This window comes from Rhinoderma darwinii, chromosome 2 (genome assembly GCF_050947455.1).
Source record: "Rhinoderma darwinii isolate aRhiDar2 chromosome 2, aRhiDar2.hap1, whole genome shotgun sequence".
NCBI lineage: Eukaryota > Metazoa > Chordata > Amphibia > Anura > Rhinodermatidae > Rhinoderma > Rhinoderma darwinii.
Genome location: NC_134688.1, coordinates 454557681 through 454573334, shown reverse-complemented (window position 1 = coordinate 454573334; position 15654 = coordinate 454557681). Strand labels below are relative to the sequence as shown.

The window sequence follows — 15654 nt, the reverse complement described above, 5'->3', positions numbered from 1 at the left end:
TTCTATATAGTGCATATACCATCCATGAGTTGGCGTAAGGAAGACGTGTCTAGTGTGTTTGGAAAGTTGAGCTATATTTATCGTGCCACAAGCGATAAATTAGAATATATCAGGTGACATTATTGATGAATCTCCAATTGAATTGTTCCTTTTTGTGGGAACTGCTATGTCGGTTGTACTAAATAGATTATGAATGAGAACTCGATGCCTTCCGTCAAGCCCGGTAGAGAAAAACATTTATTGAAAAAACCGACCATTATCTAAAACAAAGTGTCCTTTCAAAAAAGTTCATCCCAGGTACTTATGTGATGGAATTTTAAAAGTTTATAGCAACTTGTAGATACAGTATTACAGATATTCCACTAGTTACCAGATTCCTCATCTGCGTTGGTGAGACCCAAAAGATAGCTGTTCGTGGATCGATATGTCTCTTTAACTTATATAGTTCTGAATATTGTGTATAAACCTTCAATTCTTAAAGGGGTTGTCCTCTTTAACAAACCCCTATCCATATGGCAGGTCCCCTGACCAAGCATCACACAGACATTTTATTTTATTTTGCTTAATTTGAAATCAAGTCCCTTCCCCAGCAAGAACAGGGTTAGTGAGAGACACTATGGCACCCATTGAAATGTATGAGCCAACTAAGAGATGCTTGGGCAACCTGGGTCCTTCAGAGTGAGGTCAACTCTTTACAATGGGCCTTTGATTTGGCTGATTGAGGGAGTCCTGAGCAGGGTACTCCCCCCCCCCTATTACATCAATACTCCCTATTGGAAGATGGGAATTCATATGGGAAGAGGTTATCTGAAGGAAACAACCCTTTAACGAGAAGGCCATATGGAGACTACAGTCAAAATGTGTTTGGTTATAACAAATATTAAACACGCATGTCTTGCCCACTTCTTCAGTTTGGATAGGAACCTGCTTATTTCAATATTGGTTGGGATCCCAAATGCCACCCCTTCAACAATTGTTTTTTAATGACGCATTTGATGCCAAGTGTTTTCTGGAAAAGCCACTTTAATTTGATGGCCAGACTTAGGCCTCATTTACACGAGCGTATGCGTTTTGCGCGCGCAAAAAACGCTGCGTTTTGCGCGCGTTTGTATGGCGTATGCACTGCGTATACGCAGCCTTGTTGCGTTTTAAACGCGCGCACGACAAGCGTTTGCATCGCGCGTAAAAAACGCAGAGGGGATTAGTGGGACGGCCGCCTACAAATAGGCCAGCTGGCCCAACCCCTGCTTGCTGGTAGAAATCTATTTGCAAGGTTAATTCCGCCTCTGCAGAAACCACAGTGTTTGTTTTTCCCTTCAAATTGGAATCGCTTTGACACCCAACTATTATGGCTTCGCCAGCACTGGCGCGTGTGCTTCTTCTCTGGATGATCTCACGTCGGTTTGGCCAGCGCCGACACATGCTGCAGCACCACACGCCTGGAAGAAGTCGCATTTGGGTTCACCCACTTGTGGCCCAACGTACAATAAAAGGGCATTTCCATACCCTGTTTGAGGACTTACGCCGGCATCCCGACAAATTTCGAGCCTTCTGCCGCATGTCTGTGGCCACATTTGACCTTCTGCTTGAGCAAACTCGCTCTGGTCTCACCTTCCAGAATACGAACATGAGACGCTGCATTTCGCCCGAGGAACGTCTGCTTGTGACCTTGAGGTATGTATGAAGCTGCTATAACTTAGTCCATGCCGCTGTCTGCTTTACCAGCCCCCCACTAACATGTGTTCTTCCTTTCTTTTTCTTTCTCTTTATTTTCTAGATTTCTGGCCACAGGCAATAGTTATCATTCGTTGCATTTTGAATTTCTTTTGGGAGTGACCACCATTTCGTTCATTGTCACATCCACCTGTGTCGTGTTGTGGCAGAGTTTAAAGAGCACGGTCATGCCTCAGCCCACGACAGAACAGTGGCTAAGTATATCAGAGGGATTTCTTAGAGCTACTGAATTTCCAAATTGCATTGGTGCCCTTGACGGCAAACACATTCGTGTGAGAAAGCCCCCACGCAGTGGCTCGCAATACTATAACTACAAGCAGTATTTTTCCATGGTATTGTTAGCCTTGGCGGACACTAATTATTGTTTCACTATTGTTGACATTGGCTCGTATGGAAGCTCGGCAGATGCCCGCATATTCCGTACATCAAGAATGGGGAAGCGACTCGTGAATAGGCGACTGGGGTTGCCGGAACCCTCCATCCTCCCAGGCTCCAGCAGGCCCCCAATCCCGTATGTAATCGTGGCAGATGAGGGGTTCGCACTCACAAGGCAAGTCATGCGTCCCTTTCCAAGAAGGGGCTTGGATGACCGTAGGCGCATGTTCAATCTCCGCCTGGGCAGAGCTCGGCGATGTGTCGAATGTGCCTTTGGCATTATGTCGAACAGGTGGCGTGTCTTTCTGTCAACAATGCAATTGTCCATGCATAATGTCACACGTGTTATCCAAGCGGGTGTAGTTCTGCATAACTTCTGCCGCATTAATGATGCAAACTTTGATGCTGACTATATCATAACACACGCAGACACCACTGACAATGTCCCGGTGATTCCTCTAGGGCGATCTGTCTCCTCCGGCCTTCGAGTTCGTGATACTTTGGCGGCATATTTTGAGTGCCCATCTGGACCAGCACCGTGGGGGGCTGATGACCTGTGAAGGGGTGAATGTTCTTTTGACGCTTCACTACCGACCTGAGATGTGGGCATTTTTTGTTTTGTTTCTTTTGTGTGTTGGGGTTGGGGTAGGGACTCGCAAAACATGAGGACCCTTGACGCGGGTTGCGAGCTTATATCTCTCGGGGTTTGAGCAGGACTTTACACAGTTGGCGACTTACTTTGCCCATATATCCTGTTGTGCGGACTGCAGTTAGGGAACTCCAATTGCAAGTGTACTTATTTTGCTTCAGGGCCCATGGCAGGACCTAAACTTTGGAATCCCTTACAAGCCATGTCAAACCACGAGAGATTAACTAAAACCTCATATCACATGTCCATGCATTGGTCCAAAAGGCCAGAAGTGTGTGAGAGTGTAGGCTAAGGAAATGTGTGCCAAACCTTCTGTTGGGTGGTCGAAAAGAATAATAAAACGAAACAAAACCATGAACTTTTTTTTTTTTATTAAGGGATTCGGACCAATCCCAAATTTTTGGCAAAAAAAATAACACACCAACATGGTGTAACGAAATCCAAACGAAAAACAGGATCACACAATATATGTGGCCAGGCCTGCACCACACACAACAGTGCCGTCCAGAAATATTGGCACCAACACACTCAGAGGTGTTGGTATAGTTGGGCTGGGGAGGCATATGCCTGCATTTCAGCACCACTATGCTGGACCTGGAGCTGGGTAGGTTGTTCCTGGCCAGCATAGTGGTGCTGATGTGGTGGCTGGAATGTGGGCCCCGCAAAGTGGGGAGCCATAGGGCGCATGTATGGATGCGGACGGGCCAGATGGGGAACAGGGTGAAATTGGCCAGGCACCTGGGCCGTGGGTGGCGGCATGTAAGTATTTCGCCACTGCTCGATTGCCGTGAAACACGGATGGGGATTGTGTGGCGGTCTGCAAGCGTCGATCAATGTGACGATCGACGCCTGCAGACGGCCCATAAGGTCCATCGGCACCAGGCGTAGGAGGGGCACAATGCTGCGGCCAAAGGCATCATTGCCATCCTCCTCTGCGGCTCGCCTCAAATACTCGAGTACCCGCGTATCCACCTGGGCAGATGTGGAGGGCTGTGGGGCACGAAGACGCCGACTGCGGGCTCGCACGGGCCGCTCCTGGGCTGGAGAGCCAACCGGCCGTTCTGACTGGCCTGGTGCGGGCTCCTGGGGTGTCGGCTCGGGGCTGGGTGGCAGGATATTGGGAGCAGGGGCTTCGGCCACAGACTCCCCCACGTCAGTCTCCTCTGCTGTATCCTCCAAATTGTCGGTGGTTCTACAAGGAGGCAAAAAATTATGAGTACAAAATCTAACAATGCCCACAACAACACGTTGACAGACAGGACCTGGACAAACACACAGTACACTCATGCAACGACATAAATGCTTACGTGCGCATATCCATGATGTCCTTCAGGAACATCAGCTGTTTCGTATAAATGTAGGGCCGTTTGCGAGATGCCCCATCTCCGCTGCGTCCCTTGTCACCCATCTCTCGCCTGAATTGATCACGGCAGCTCCGCCACCGTGTCTTGATATCTTGGACTGGTGTATGTAACAAAAACAAAACACGCCATCAGAACTATCACCTCTCACTACAAAATGAAGGGCCCTGCAATGGCAATGCGGTGGGACGTGCGAAGCACCTGCTCCACCAAAGTTTCTCGTGCTCATGTGCGCAATACACATACAGGGCCCAGGTTTTCGATAAGCATGACAGCCATTGACAGAAAATGCAAGGTACTCACCCAACCGAGTGCGGTCACGGGTTCGGCCTGTCTCCCACTCTTGCCCAAAGAGGTTTTTGGCCACCAACTCCCATGCGTCCTCCTTCACCGTCCTGTTGTGATACTCCTCACATCTGTTATCCCATATTGCTGGATGCTCCTGGATAAAAAGAATGAGGCGCTCCACATCCATCCCGCGCGGCATGGCTGTAGTATGTGGCTGTGAAATACTCCAAAATATCCCCAGACAACTCTCCTGGCACTGGCTAGTCTTGCCCCCTCGCACTTGAAAGGCAGGCACTTCCTGGTTTGGAGAAGCTTTGTGTAGCTTTATAGACTAATTAGAATGGACATAACAGCTCTTGCGTGTTTTTCGCGCATGCAACGCAGGACCGTCCGTGTGGCATGCGTTGTTTTCACGCACCCATTGAAGTCAATGGGTGCGTGTTGCGTGAAAAACGCAAGATTATAGAACATGTCGTGAGTTTTACGCAACGCACTCACGCAGCGCAAAATACACGCATCGTCTAAACAGCCCCATAGACTATTATAGGTGCGTACGACACGCGTGAAAAGCACGCGCGTCGCACGCGCGTATAATACGCTCGTGTAAACGAGGCCTTAGAGTCAGAAAGATATTGTGTTCCATTCCAACTTGGCAGCTCCCTCAGGAAAGTTTTATTTGTACCTTCCTTTAGATCAACATAGGGACTATTTTAGTCAGAACCGTATTAACCTCCAGTCCTAAACAGGATATATTTCTTCAATTCCCAAACTCAACTTTTTCAAGCTCTATTAAGAGCGAATAAAACAAGGAAATATCAAATTTAATATCTAATATTTGGATTATTTCAGCCGCATGGGACTAACACAGTGTTTCACAATCAGGCTCTCAGTACCAATAACTCCCTGATTGGTTGATTAATTTTACTGTTATTCTGGAACAAATGTGAATATTGCTTGGAATGTATTAGTCACCTGACAGATGCATTGACAGAATTTTTAAGCACTGCACATTTTCATTTATTAAAATTTGGAAACCATCTCCAATTCAGTTGCGCCATAAGTTGAGAGCTGTCAGCTGAAAACACAGTTCTGTAAACATATTTTCCGAGATGGCATAAACCTGTGAGTATTGGCTCATAGGGAACATGTAAAATGGCAAACTAAGCAGAACACAAGCATTTTCGCCTATGAGATCATCTTGCAAATATGAGAATACTCGTAGCTCATTGTAAAAATATGTGCTAGTACTACCATTCGTCTAGGATCACCTGGCAAGGAAAGGGTCTCCTGGGATGTGTAGAAAGTTGATTTGCCAGAAACTGCTCATAGAAAATGAAGGTATAAGACTCGGAGGGTTACTTTTTTCCAAGTCTAGTTTGGATATTTTAGTACAGAGACTGTAAACTGCTCTCACGATTTCAATGAACATGGGTCAACATTAGTCATTTCCATAGCCTCAAATGATTTAAATCAGCTGCATAAACACAAGTCAGGCGGCTGCCGTTACTTTTCTCTTCACTCAAAACAGTGATTCTTTATGGTTACATTTACAATGAGGATTGTCAGTCCATCCATTGTGTGTGGACGTCATTTCTTTTCTTTCCCATGGAGTAAGTACGTCAGACTCACAGGTCATTCATTTAAAGGCCTTAAGTCTTTTTTTTTTTTTAGAGGGGTCCACAAAGAAATTTCTTACAGGTTTAGAAAGTGGCATACATACAGCCGGGAGACCCAGGGCAGAGCTTATGTTAGAAGATGCCCTCTGCAGTACCTGCTGATCCACTTATACAGCGTAAGGTCATATAATGTACAATTAACCATATCATACAAAGCCTATTAAGAAGCACCATACAGAATGAAGCCCAAATATCAGCACTATACATTGGTCAAATAATATTTCTATACAGTAGCCTAAATAAGAATGCTATACAGTGCTGCCACCACTATGGACTGCAAAAATAACACTGTAGAGGACTTAAGTAGCAGTGACACACAATGCGAATACCGCCATACAGTGCTTATATAAATACCACATACAGTGACCAAATAACATACTTAAATCTAATAACTGTGCTATACAATGTGTAAATAAAAATACTATACAATTAATATTAAGATTTTACGGTGGTCGCAAGCTTCGCGTGCCAAGCTATCTCTGGCGCCTCATTCAGCAGGTTAGCCCTGGGAGCAAAGATAAAAATGTGTCCATTTTCCGGAGCTGCTTAAGACCACCACTTACTAGCTGCAACATTTTCCGCTTCTTTGTTTGTTAACATTGCAGGACCAGTGGAGACCACATCTCTCTTACCATCCATTAAAATTTGAAGATGATCCTAGTTTGGGCCCCCCTCTCTCCAGCGGCCCCATTATCTATCTCTATGCCGTTCTTTTCAACCAATTTTTACTACTATTTATACCTATAGTGGCCATAGTTTGGTTAAAAAACTATATGCAAATTGAGAGCCACTTTTGTGTACTCCTTAATGCCCTAATACCATGCTTGCCTAGTATCCTGGATTTCCAGTACTGTCCACACCTCCGACATCATTGAATTGATCATAACAGGTTGCTTCTGCCTGACCAGCGATTACCTCAATGCAAGTAGCTGCTCTGTCGCTGCTCGTACATAAGTTTCTGTTAGGAGTAGAGAGTCCACGGAGGAGATAAGTGTGTTGTGTTATTAGGGCATTGTGGCTTCCATGATTTAGGAACATCTGTTCAATTACTCGGTCCTGGTACCCAGCTGAGAACACATTAAGGCCTTGAGCTTTTTGCCAAAGTGTCTTTGGGGATGTGGTCAAAGTATTATGGGGCAGGGTTATATTGGGGCTTACATCTTATGTTTGAGAATTTTGCCACTGCAGTATTGAAGACCCGAATAGCAGCTAGTAATTATTTACTGGCTACCCCTGGTATATAGGATTTCTTGACCTTAATATGGTTGTGGTTTGTTACTGGAATCTCCATGAAAAAAAAACAAGAAAAAAAAAAGTCTATATAGACCAGGTCTTCTTAAAGGAGTTGTCCACTACCAAAAAACTGATGACCTATCTGCCGGATAGGTCATCAGTATACAATCGGTGGGGGTCCAACACCTGGACCCCGCACCGATCAGCTGCTAGAGCTGCCTCCGGGCACCGGACGTCCATGGCGGAAGCAGTTGGCTCCGGACACCTGATAGCGGCCAAGCTGCAGTACAATTCTAGTGAATAGGAGCAGAGCTGCAGTTCTGCAGCATGGCCGCTATGCAATGTACGAAGCCAACTGCTTCCGGCTCCGTACATTGCATATTGTGTGACGACATCCGGTGCCTGCAGGAGACCGGAGCGGCTGATCGGTGCGCGGTCCGTGTGTCAGACCCCCACCAATCGTATACTGATGACCTATCTGGTGGATAGGTCATGAGTTGTTCAGTAGTGGACAACCCTTTTAATCTTCTTCTACTAGGCCTCACCATTGGTAATGGCAACATTTAAAAATGACCCTAATATTTCTTAAAATTTGTTTCCTGAACTCAGTATAACATTAAAATAAGAACAAAAAGGGCCCATCATGTTGTTAAACCAGAGATTGGTCCAAATCACCTCTCTCAAAACTACCTCTCCAGCTGCACTTCATACAAAATTGGCACCCCAACTGCGCCTTACCAGTAACTGGGGATGCCTCACAAGTAACTGGGGATGCCTCACAAGTAACTGGGGATACCTCAGAGTTTGAGAAGCTCTTACATAGACAATGTTTCAGGTGGTGGATCAGTAATATTTTTACATGACCTGCCAGTACTTTCACATAACAAATCATGAACAAATATCAAATTGACCATGAGTATTTATAAGGAGAGCATCATTCTGCAATAGAAATATTCTTTATTTATAGAATTTATACAAAGAAAATAATGGATTTGGGAGAATCATTGATCAGGTACTTGGAAAATCTGCTGCATGTGTGTGGGTGAAGGTATCTTGGAAACAGTGGAAGTCGGAAAATAAAGCAAAATATACAGTAGCTGGAGATCATCTGTAAAAGATAATATTAGTAATCACTTTGTATAGTCCTATTAGGATTCAATGGCAAATTGTACATTTCATCCACATTTCAACAGTTTTAGCAATGTGTATTCAAAGTGTCTATAAATAGTTAGCTACTACTACTACCAACATCTACATGTATGTTCTTTCTGTGTTTGTGTGGATTTTCTCTGGGTTCTCTGGTCTCTTGTCACATTTAAAAAAAAATACTAACAGGTAAATTGGCTTCCTAGGAAATTGTTCGTAATGTGGGTGTTTAAGATTAGGTTGGAAAAAAAAGTGTGAGCCCAACCTAAGACAGGGACTGATGTGAAAGGTGACAATCCCTGTACAGCGTGATGGAATATAAGTAACAAAAAATAAAATTAAAAATAACTAAAAAACTGAAAGGCCTTAGTCACACAAACTTATTTTTTCTCTGTGTGCTGTCCGTTTTAACAAGGGACGGCACATGGACATAATGAAGTGTGACTAATTGGGGCTATTCACACATCTATTTCTTTCAACAGAGCGCAGGTCCGTTCCAAGAAACTCACAGCATGTCCTATTCTGGTCCGAACTCCACCATTGAAGTCTATGGGTGCGCCAAAAAAATGGACAGCACACGGACGACATCTGTGTGGTGTCAGTTTTTCTCGAATCCATTGCTAAGCGATGCAAACAAAAAAAAAGGAGTGTGAAACTAGGAAATGCTTGCAGGGCAGCGTGGACCAGACCAGAGGAGCCATTAGAGCCATGCCCGGGGCGGTAGACGCGAAGAGGCTCATTATGTAACCATTCTGTGGATGGTTTTTGGAACAAATTTGTGACAAATTTGAGTTATTTTTGCAGAAAAGAAAAACGGACGACATACGAACGTAACAAAACACGAACACATGGAATACACACTAATGTAACACAATATTCATATGGATTACAAACAGTCAAAAAGCAAATCGTACACCCTTGTGTGAATAATGCCTAGGGCTACATTCACACGAGCGTGTCCGTTTTGCGTGTGCAGAAACGGAGCATCTTTCCTGAGCTTCATGTCCATGTGCCATCAGTGTGCTATGCGTGTGTCATCTGTTTTTTACGTCCGTGCAAGCACGTCTTTCTTTTATATTTTTTATTTCTCTGCATTTCTTAGCAACTGATGTGTGAAACACGGACAGCACATGGATGTCGTCCGTGTGCTGTCCGTGTTTTTCACGCACCCATACACTTCAATGGGCGACCATGTTCGTAAAAATGTAGCAATATAGGACATGCAGTGAGTTTCACGCAACGGACACACGCTGCATTTAAACTCACGCATGTCTAAAAGCCCAATTGAAATGCATGGGTCCGTGTGCTGTGCATTATTTCAACGACAGCACACAGACGAGGAACACGCTCGTCTGAATGAGCCCTAAATATAAGGCTTTTATCATGGAAAATGTATCATCATATTCTGTTGATGACATTAATAATGACATTGTGTGTTGCGTTTTTTTTTTAAGTCTGACCCAGTGCCACAAGATGTAGATCCTTCATATGTCAACCCAACCGATGCCCCCACACACTGGAGAATTGGAGATCTTTCAATGCCTAGGGATCACGTGATTGGCTGCCTGGAGAAGGCTACGTGCCAAAGTTTTCCATAAAGTAGGAGCTCCAGTAGGGAACATGGAGAGAAAGATACTGTAGCTTTGGGAGAATTTGGAGTTGAGAGGCCACAGACATGTGAAATAATTTGATGAATGTTAGGCCTCATTTACACGAGCGTTAATATACGCGCGTGCGATGCGTGTGCTTTTCACGCGTGTCGTACGCACCTATATTACTCTATGGGGCAGTGCAGACGATGCGTGAATTTTGCGCAGCGCGAGTGCGTTGCGTAAAACTCACGACATGTTCTATAATCGTGCGTTTTTCGCGCATCACGCACCCATTGAAGTCAATGGGTGCGTGAAAACCACGAAGGTCGCACGGAAGCACTTCCGTGCGAACTGCGTGATTCGCGCAAGAGCTGTCAAACTGAATGTAAACAGAAAAGCACCACGTGCTTTTCTGTTTACAAACATCCGAACGGAGTGTCTTAGACATGAGCGAAAAGAACTTTACCGGGTTCGGCCGAACTCGTTTTGACCGAACCCGGCAGGAGACAGTCACTGTGCAGGGTGCTGAAAGAGTTAAACTGGTTCAGCACCCTGGACAGTGACTTCCGATTCCAATATACGTGAACGTGTAAAAAAAAAAAAAGTTCTGACTTACCGATAACTCCCGGCTTCTTCCTCCAGTCTGACCTCCCGGGATGACAATTCAGTCCAAGTGACAGCTGCAGCCAATCACAAGCCAAGCACAGGCTGCAGCGGTCACATGGACTGCCGCGTCATCCAGGGAGGTGGGGCCAGATGTCAAGAGAGGCGCGTCACCAAGGACGCGTCACCAAGGACGCGTCACCAAGGCAACGGCCGGGAAGTTCTCGGTAAGTACGAACCTCCTTTTTTTTAAACAGGTTACTCGATATGGTGATCGGAATGCACTGTCGAGGGTGCTGAAAGAGTTACTGCCGATCAGTTAACTCTTTCAGCACCATGGACAGTGACTGACACACAGAGCTGTCAAGTGCCTTTTGCGCATAAAAGTCGACTGTTAATATACTCACTACTACAGATGTAGCCATCTTTATCTTGAATTTTAACGCATTGAATACACAGTGACAAGAACTTTAACTTCAATGACTTTTCAATGGCTTTTGTTGTGTGTGCATATTACGTAGCAGCAAGTTATTATAGTCAAGATCAACTTGGCTACAGCCGTATGTTCCAAGTTGCCTCTGAAGAACAGAAGACTACAGTCAGGTCAAACAATGGAGCCCAAGTAAATGATCAATCTAAGCGGTTTCAATAAAAATGATTACCCAATGGGAACATCATTGGTTGCCATAGCAACATAATCGTTGACAAGGCCAAGAGAATAACCTGTTGTGGGCCTGGATCAGAGGGTGTCATTAAAAGGCTTTCTGATAATATTAACAGCCATATTTATTTATTTATTTCTGTGACTTATATAGCAACAACATATTGTGCAGTGCTGTACAGAGGCTGTCCTCACTTACTTGATGGGGACACCATTGGGGCTCACAATCTAAATTCCCTATATGTATGTTTTTTTGGGGTGCGGGAGGAAACCGGAGTACCTGGAGGAAGACCACGCAAGCACGGAAAGAATATAAAAACTCCATGCAGAGGTTGTCCTGCCTCTAAGGAAGGATTTTGCCGGGAATGCTAAGTAGCCAATTTAGGACCTATTGGGTTCAGAAGTGATAACTGCATGAAAATTTTAAAAAAAATCTTCAAATTGTGTGGAAGAAATTGTCTTTCTTTTTAGCCTTGACCTCATTCACATTCACATTCAGTGTCTTACTACATCAATTCTCTTGTAGCCAATTTTTGGGGGTAAATCCTCCACAAAAGAGTGGAATCTGAATTGTAATAATAAGGCTGGATTCACACGAGCACATTGACGTCCGTAATGGACGGACGTATTTCGGCCGGAAGTCCCGGACCGAACTCATTGCAGGGAGCCGGGCTCCTAGCATCATAGTTATGTACGATGCTAGGAGTCCCTGCCTCTCTGCAGGACAACTGTCCCGTAATGAATCATGTTTTCAGTACGGGACAGTAGTTCCACGGAGAGGCAGGGACTCCTAGCGTCGTACATAACTATGATGCTAGGAGCCCGGCTCCCTGCACTGTGTTCGTTCCGGGACTTCCGGCCGAAATACGTCCGTCCATTACGGACGTTAATGTGCTCGTGTGAATCCAGCCTTATAGTTTTGGAAGATGATCTTCAGCAACACATGTAGATATGATATATAGACTTCCAAATAAATAAGAATTCCAAGAATAAGCTTGCTAAGAAGTATCTGAATAAGTTTGGTTGACCACCTAGCAATAGACCTTGCTACCAGAGGTGACCATGCTGGATGTCAATGTGATGAGGTTTGATCAGGTCCCACTAAGATTTGGCTGCTCATCCAAATGGGGGCCTATGGGTGGCACGTAAGAGAATGGTAAAACATTTTAGATTCTGACCATCACATAGAGGTAGATGACTTTTTGACACATTTGAGACTGTGTAAAATGTTGAATACCATGCATATGTGGTTATGACCTTAATTCATGATCTGAGTCCTTAATTTAATTAGGGTTTGTGATATTGATATTTATCATCTACAAATGGGTTATTTGACAATGTTAGCATATGAGCTGCATTACATTTTTGTTATGCTCTATTAAAATCTCAAAAGGTTCCAGTTATTTTTGTACTTAATGCATTTTTTGAATAGAATATTTGGGATTTGGTGTAATTTAATTTCATTATTTCTTCACGATGTAAAACATAAAATATTACTTATGTAATGTCATGTTGAAAGTATTCACAATAACATGTATAGAGATGAGCGAACCGGGACAACCGAACCCGGTTTCGGTCCGAACTTCCGGAAAAGTTCGGTTCGCAGCGAATCCGAACTTCACCGGGTTCGGCCAAACCCGTTTTGACCAAACCCGGTCAAAAACATTATACAAATCGGCAGCCACTTATCTCTATCAATCACTGATAGAGAAAAGAGGCTGCTGATTAAAAATAAAATAAAAAGCATTTCATACGTACCCGGTCGTTGTCTTGGTGACGAGTCCCTCTTCTTCCTCCAGTCTGACCTTTTCTGACGCGGCAGCCTGTGATTGGCTGCAGAGGCCTCTGCAGCCTGTGATTGGCTGCAGAGGCCGCGGCAGCCTGTGATTGGCTGCAGCGCTCACATGGGCTGCATCGTCATCAAGGAATGTCGGGCCGGATGTCGAGAGGGACGCGTCACCAAGGCAACGGCCAGGAGACCGGACTGGAGGAAGCAGGGAGTTCCCGGTAAGTATGAACGTCTTTTTTTTTACAGGTACTGTGATCGGTAGTCACTGTCCAGGGTACTGAAACAGTTACTGCCGATCAGTTAACTCTTTCAGCACCCTGGACAGTGACTATTTAGGGTATGTGCACACACACTAATTACGTCAGTAATTGACGGACGTATTTCGGCCGCAAGTACCGGACCGAACACAGTGCAGGGAGCCGGGCTCCTAGCATCATAGTTATGTACGATGCTAGGAGTCCCTGCCTCTCTGCAGGACAACTGTCCCGTACTGTAATCATGTTTTCAGTACGGGACAGTAGTTCCACGGAGAGGCAGGGACTCCTAGCATCGTACATAAATATGATGCTAGGAGCCCGGCTCCCTGCACTGTGTTCGGTCCGGTACTTGCGGCCGAAATACGTCCGTCAATTACGGACGTAATTAGTGTGTGTGCACATACCCTTACTGACGTCGCCTAGCAACGCTGCCGTAATGACGGGTGCACACATGTAGCCACCCGTCATTACGGGGCCTCATGCACACGACCATAAAAACACCCGTTATCACGGGTCGTAATTACGACCCGAAATAGCAGGCCCATAGACTTCTGTTAGCCACGGGTACCTTCCCGTTTTCTCACGGGAAGGTGCCCGTGCCGTTAAAAAGATAGAACATGTTCTATTTTTTTATTTTACGGGCCGTGCTCGTAATTACTACTCGTAACTACGAGCACGGCCGGCCACGGGCAGCCGGCCGCTTTTGCGAACCGTGCTGTCATTATAATTATAGCAGCACGGCCCGTAAAATAGAAAAATAGAACATGTTCTATTTTTTTAACGGCACGGGCACCTTCCCGTGAGAAAACGGAAAGGTACCCGTGGGTAACAGAAGTCTATGAGCAAGTTATTGCGGGTCGTAATTACGACCCGCAATAACGGGTGTTTTTACGGCCGTGTGCATAATGGGAGCACGGCTCGGAAAAACGAACGGCTGCCCGTGCTCATCTCCTGAAATACTCTGTGCTGCCTTAAACTCTGTGGACAGGTCAGGATCCTGTTTCTTTTAAATGCTGCTGGGGAACCCGTTCGATCCACTATATAAAGCTACGCTACAGTGCAGCATTTAAAAGAAACAGGATCCTGACCTGTCCACAGAGTTTAAGGCAGCACAGAGTATTTCAGGAGATGAGCGTGCAGATTCAGTGCTGCTGTGAACTCTGCTCTTACCATTACGTAGCTCTCAGTCTGTTACCTCTCCTCCACTCCTGTCCTCAAGAACACCTTCACATGATTGGCAAGTCATCACGTAATGGTAAGAGCAGAGTTCACAGCAGCACAGAGTATTTCAGGAGATGAGCGTGCGGATCTTGTGCGTGGTGGTGACTTGCCAATCATGTGAACGTGTTATAGAGGACAGGAGTGGAGTAGATGTAACAGACTGAGCTACGTAATGGTAAGAACAGAGTTCACAGCAGCACAGAGTATTTCAGGAGAGGAGCGTGCAGATTCAGTGCTGCTGTGAACTCTGCTCTTACCATTACGTAGCTCAGTCTGTTACCTCTCCTCGACTCCTGTCCTCAATAACACCTTCACATGATTGGCAAGTCACCACCCCGCACAAGATCCGCACGCTCAACTCCTGAAATACTCTGTGCTGCTGTGAACTCTGCTCTTACCATTACGTGGTGACTTGCCAATCATGTGAAGGTGTTCTGGAGGACAGGAGTGTAGGAGAGTTAACAGACTGAGAGCTACGTAATGGTAAGAGCAGAGTTCACAGCAGCACTGAATCTGCACGCTCATCTCCTGAAATACTCTGTGCTGCCTTAAACTCTATGGACAGGTCAGGATCCTGTTTCTTTTAAATGCTGCACTGTAGCGCAGCCTTATATAGTGGATCGAGCGGGTTCCCCAGCAGCATTTAAAAGAAACCGTGTTTGTGTATGTGTGTGTTTGTGTATATATGTGTGTTTGGGTATGTGACTTTGTCTGTTTTTGTTTTTATATGTGTGTTTGTGTATATGTGTGTGTGTGTGTATATATGGGTGTGTTTGTGTATATGTGTTTGTGTATATGTTTGTGTATATATGGGTGTATTTGTGTATGTTTGTGTGTAGATGTTTGTGTGTGTTTTTGTATATGTGTGTGTTTGTGTATATGTGTGTATATGGGTGTGTGTTTGTGTATATATATGGGTGTGTTTGTGTATATGTGTGTGTGTGTGTATATATGGGTGTGTTTGTGTATATGTGTTTGTGTATATGTGTTTGTGTATATGTGTGTTTGGGTATGTGTGTTTTTGTTTGTATATGTGTTTGTGTATATGTGTTCGTGTATGTGTGTGTAT

General features: G+C 45.0%; 1 protein-coding gene across 1 annotated transcript; it reads right to left on the bottom strand.

Moving 5' to 3' along the window:
* Positions 1–3237: 3237 nt before the first annotated feature.
* Positions 3238–4360, bottom strand: LOC142741578 (uncharacterized). Its single transcript, XM_075850940.1, has 2 exons — positions 4066–4360; positions 3238–3950 (listed from the first exon to the last, which is right to left on the bottom strand). The coding sequence occupies exons 1-2, from the start codon at positions 4164–4166 to the stop codon at positions 3287–3289; spliced, it is 765 nt and encodes a 254-aa protein (XP_075707055.1). The 5' UTR covers positions 4167–4360; the 3' UTR covers positions 3238–3286.
* Positions 4361–15654: the final 11294 nt, after the last annotated feature.

Excerpts from the sequence above, each read along its gene's own strand:
- LOC142741578 (XM_075850940.1), bottom strand. The coding sequence starts at position 4,166 with ATGGGTGACAAGGGACGCAGCGGAGATGGGGCATCTCGCAAACGGCCC. Across the intron at positions 3,951-4,065 it reads GACATCATGGATATGCGCAC|AACCACCGACAATTTGGAGG; the intron begins GTAAGCATTTAT and ends GCCTCCTTGTAG.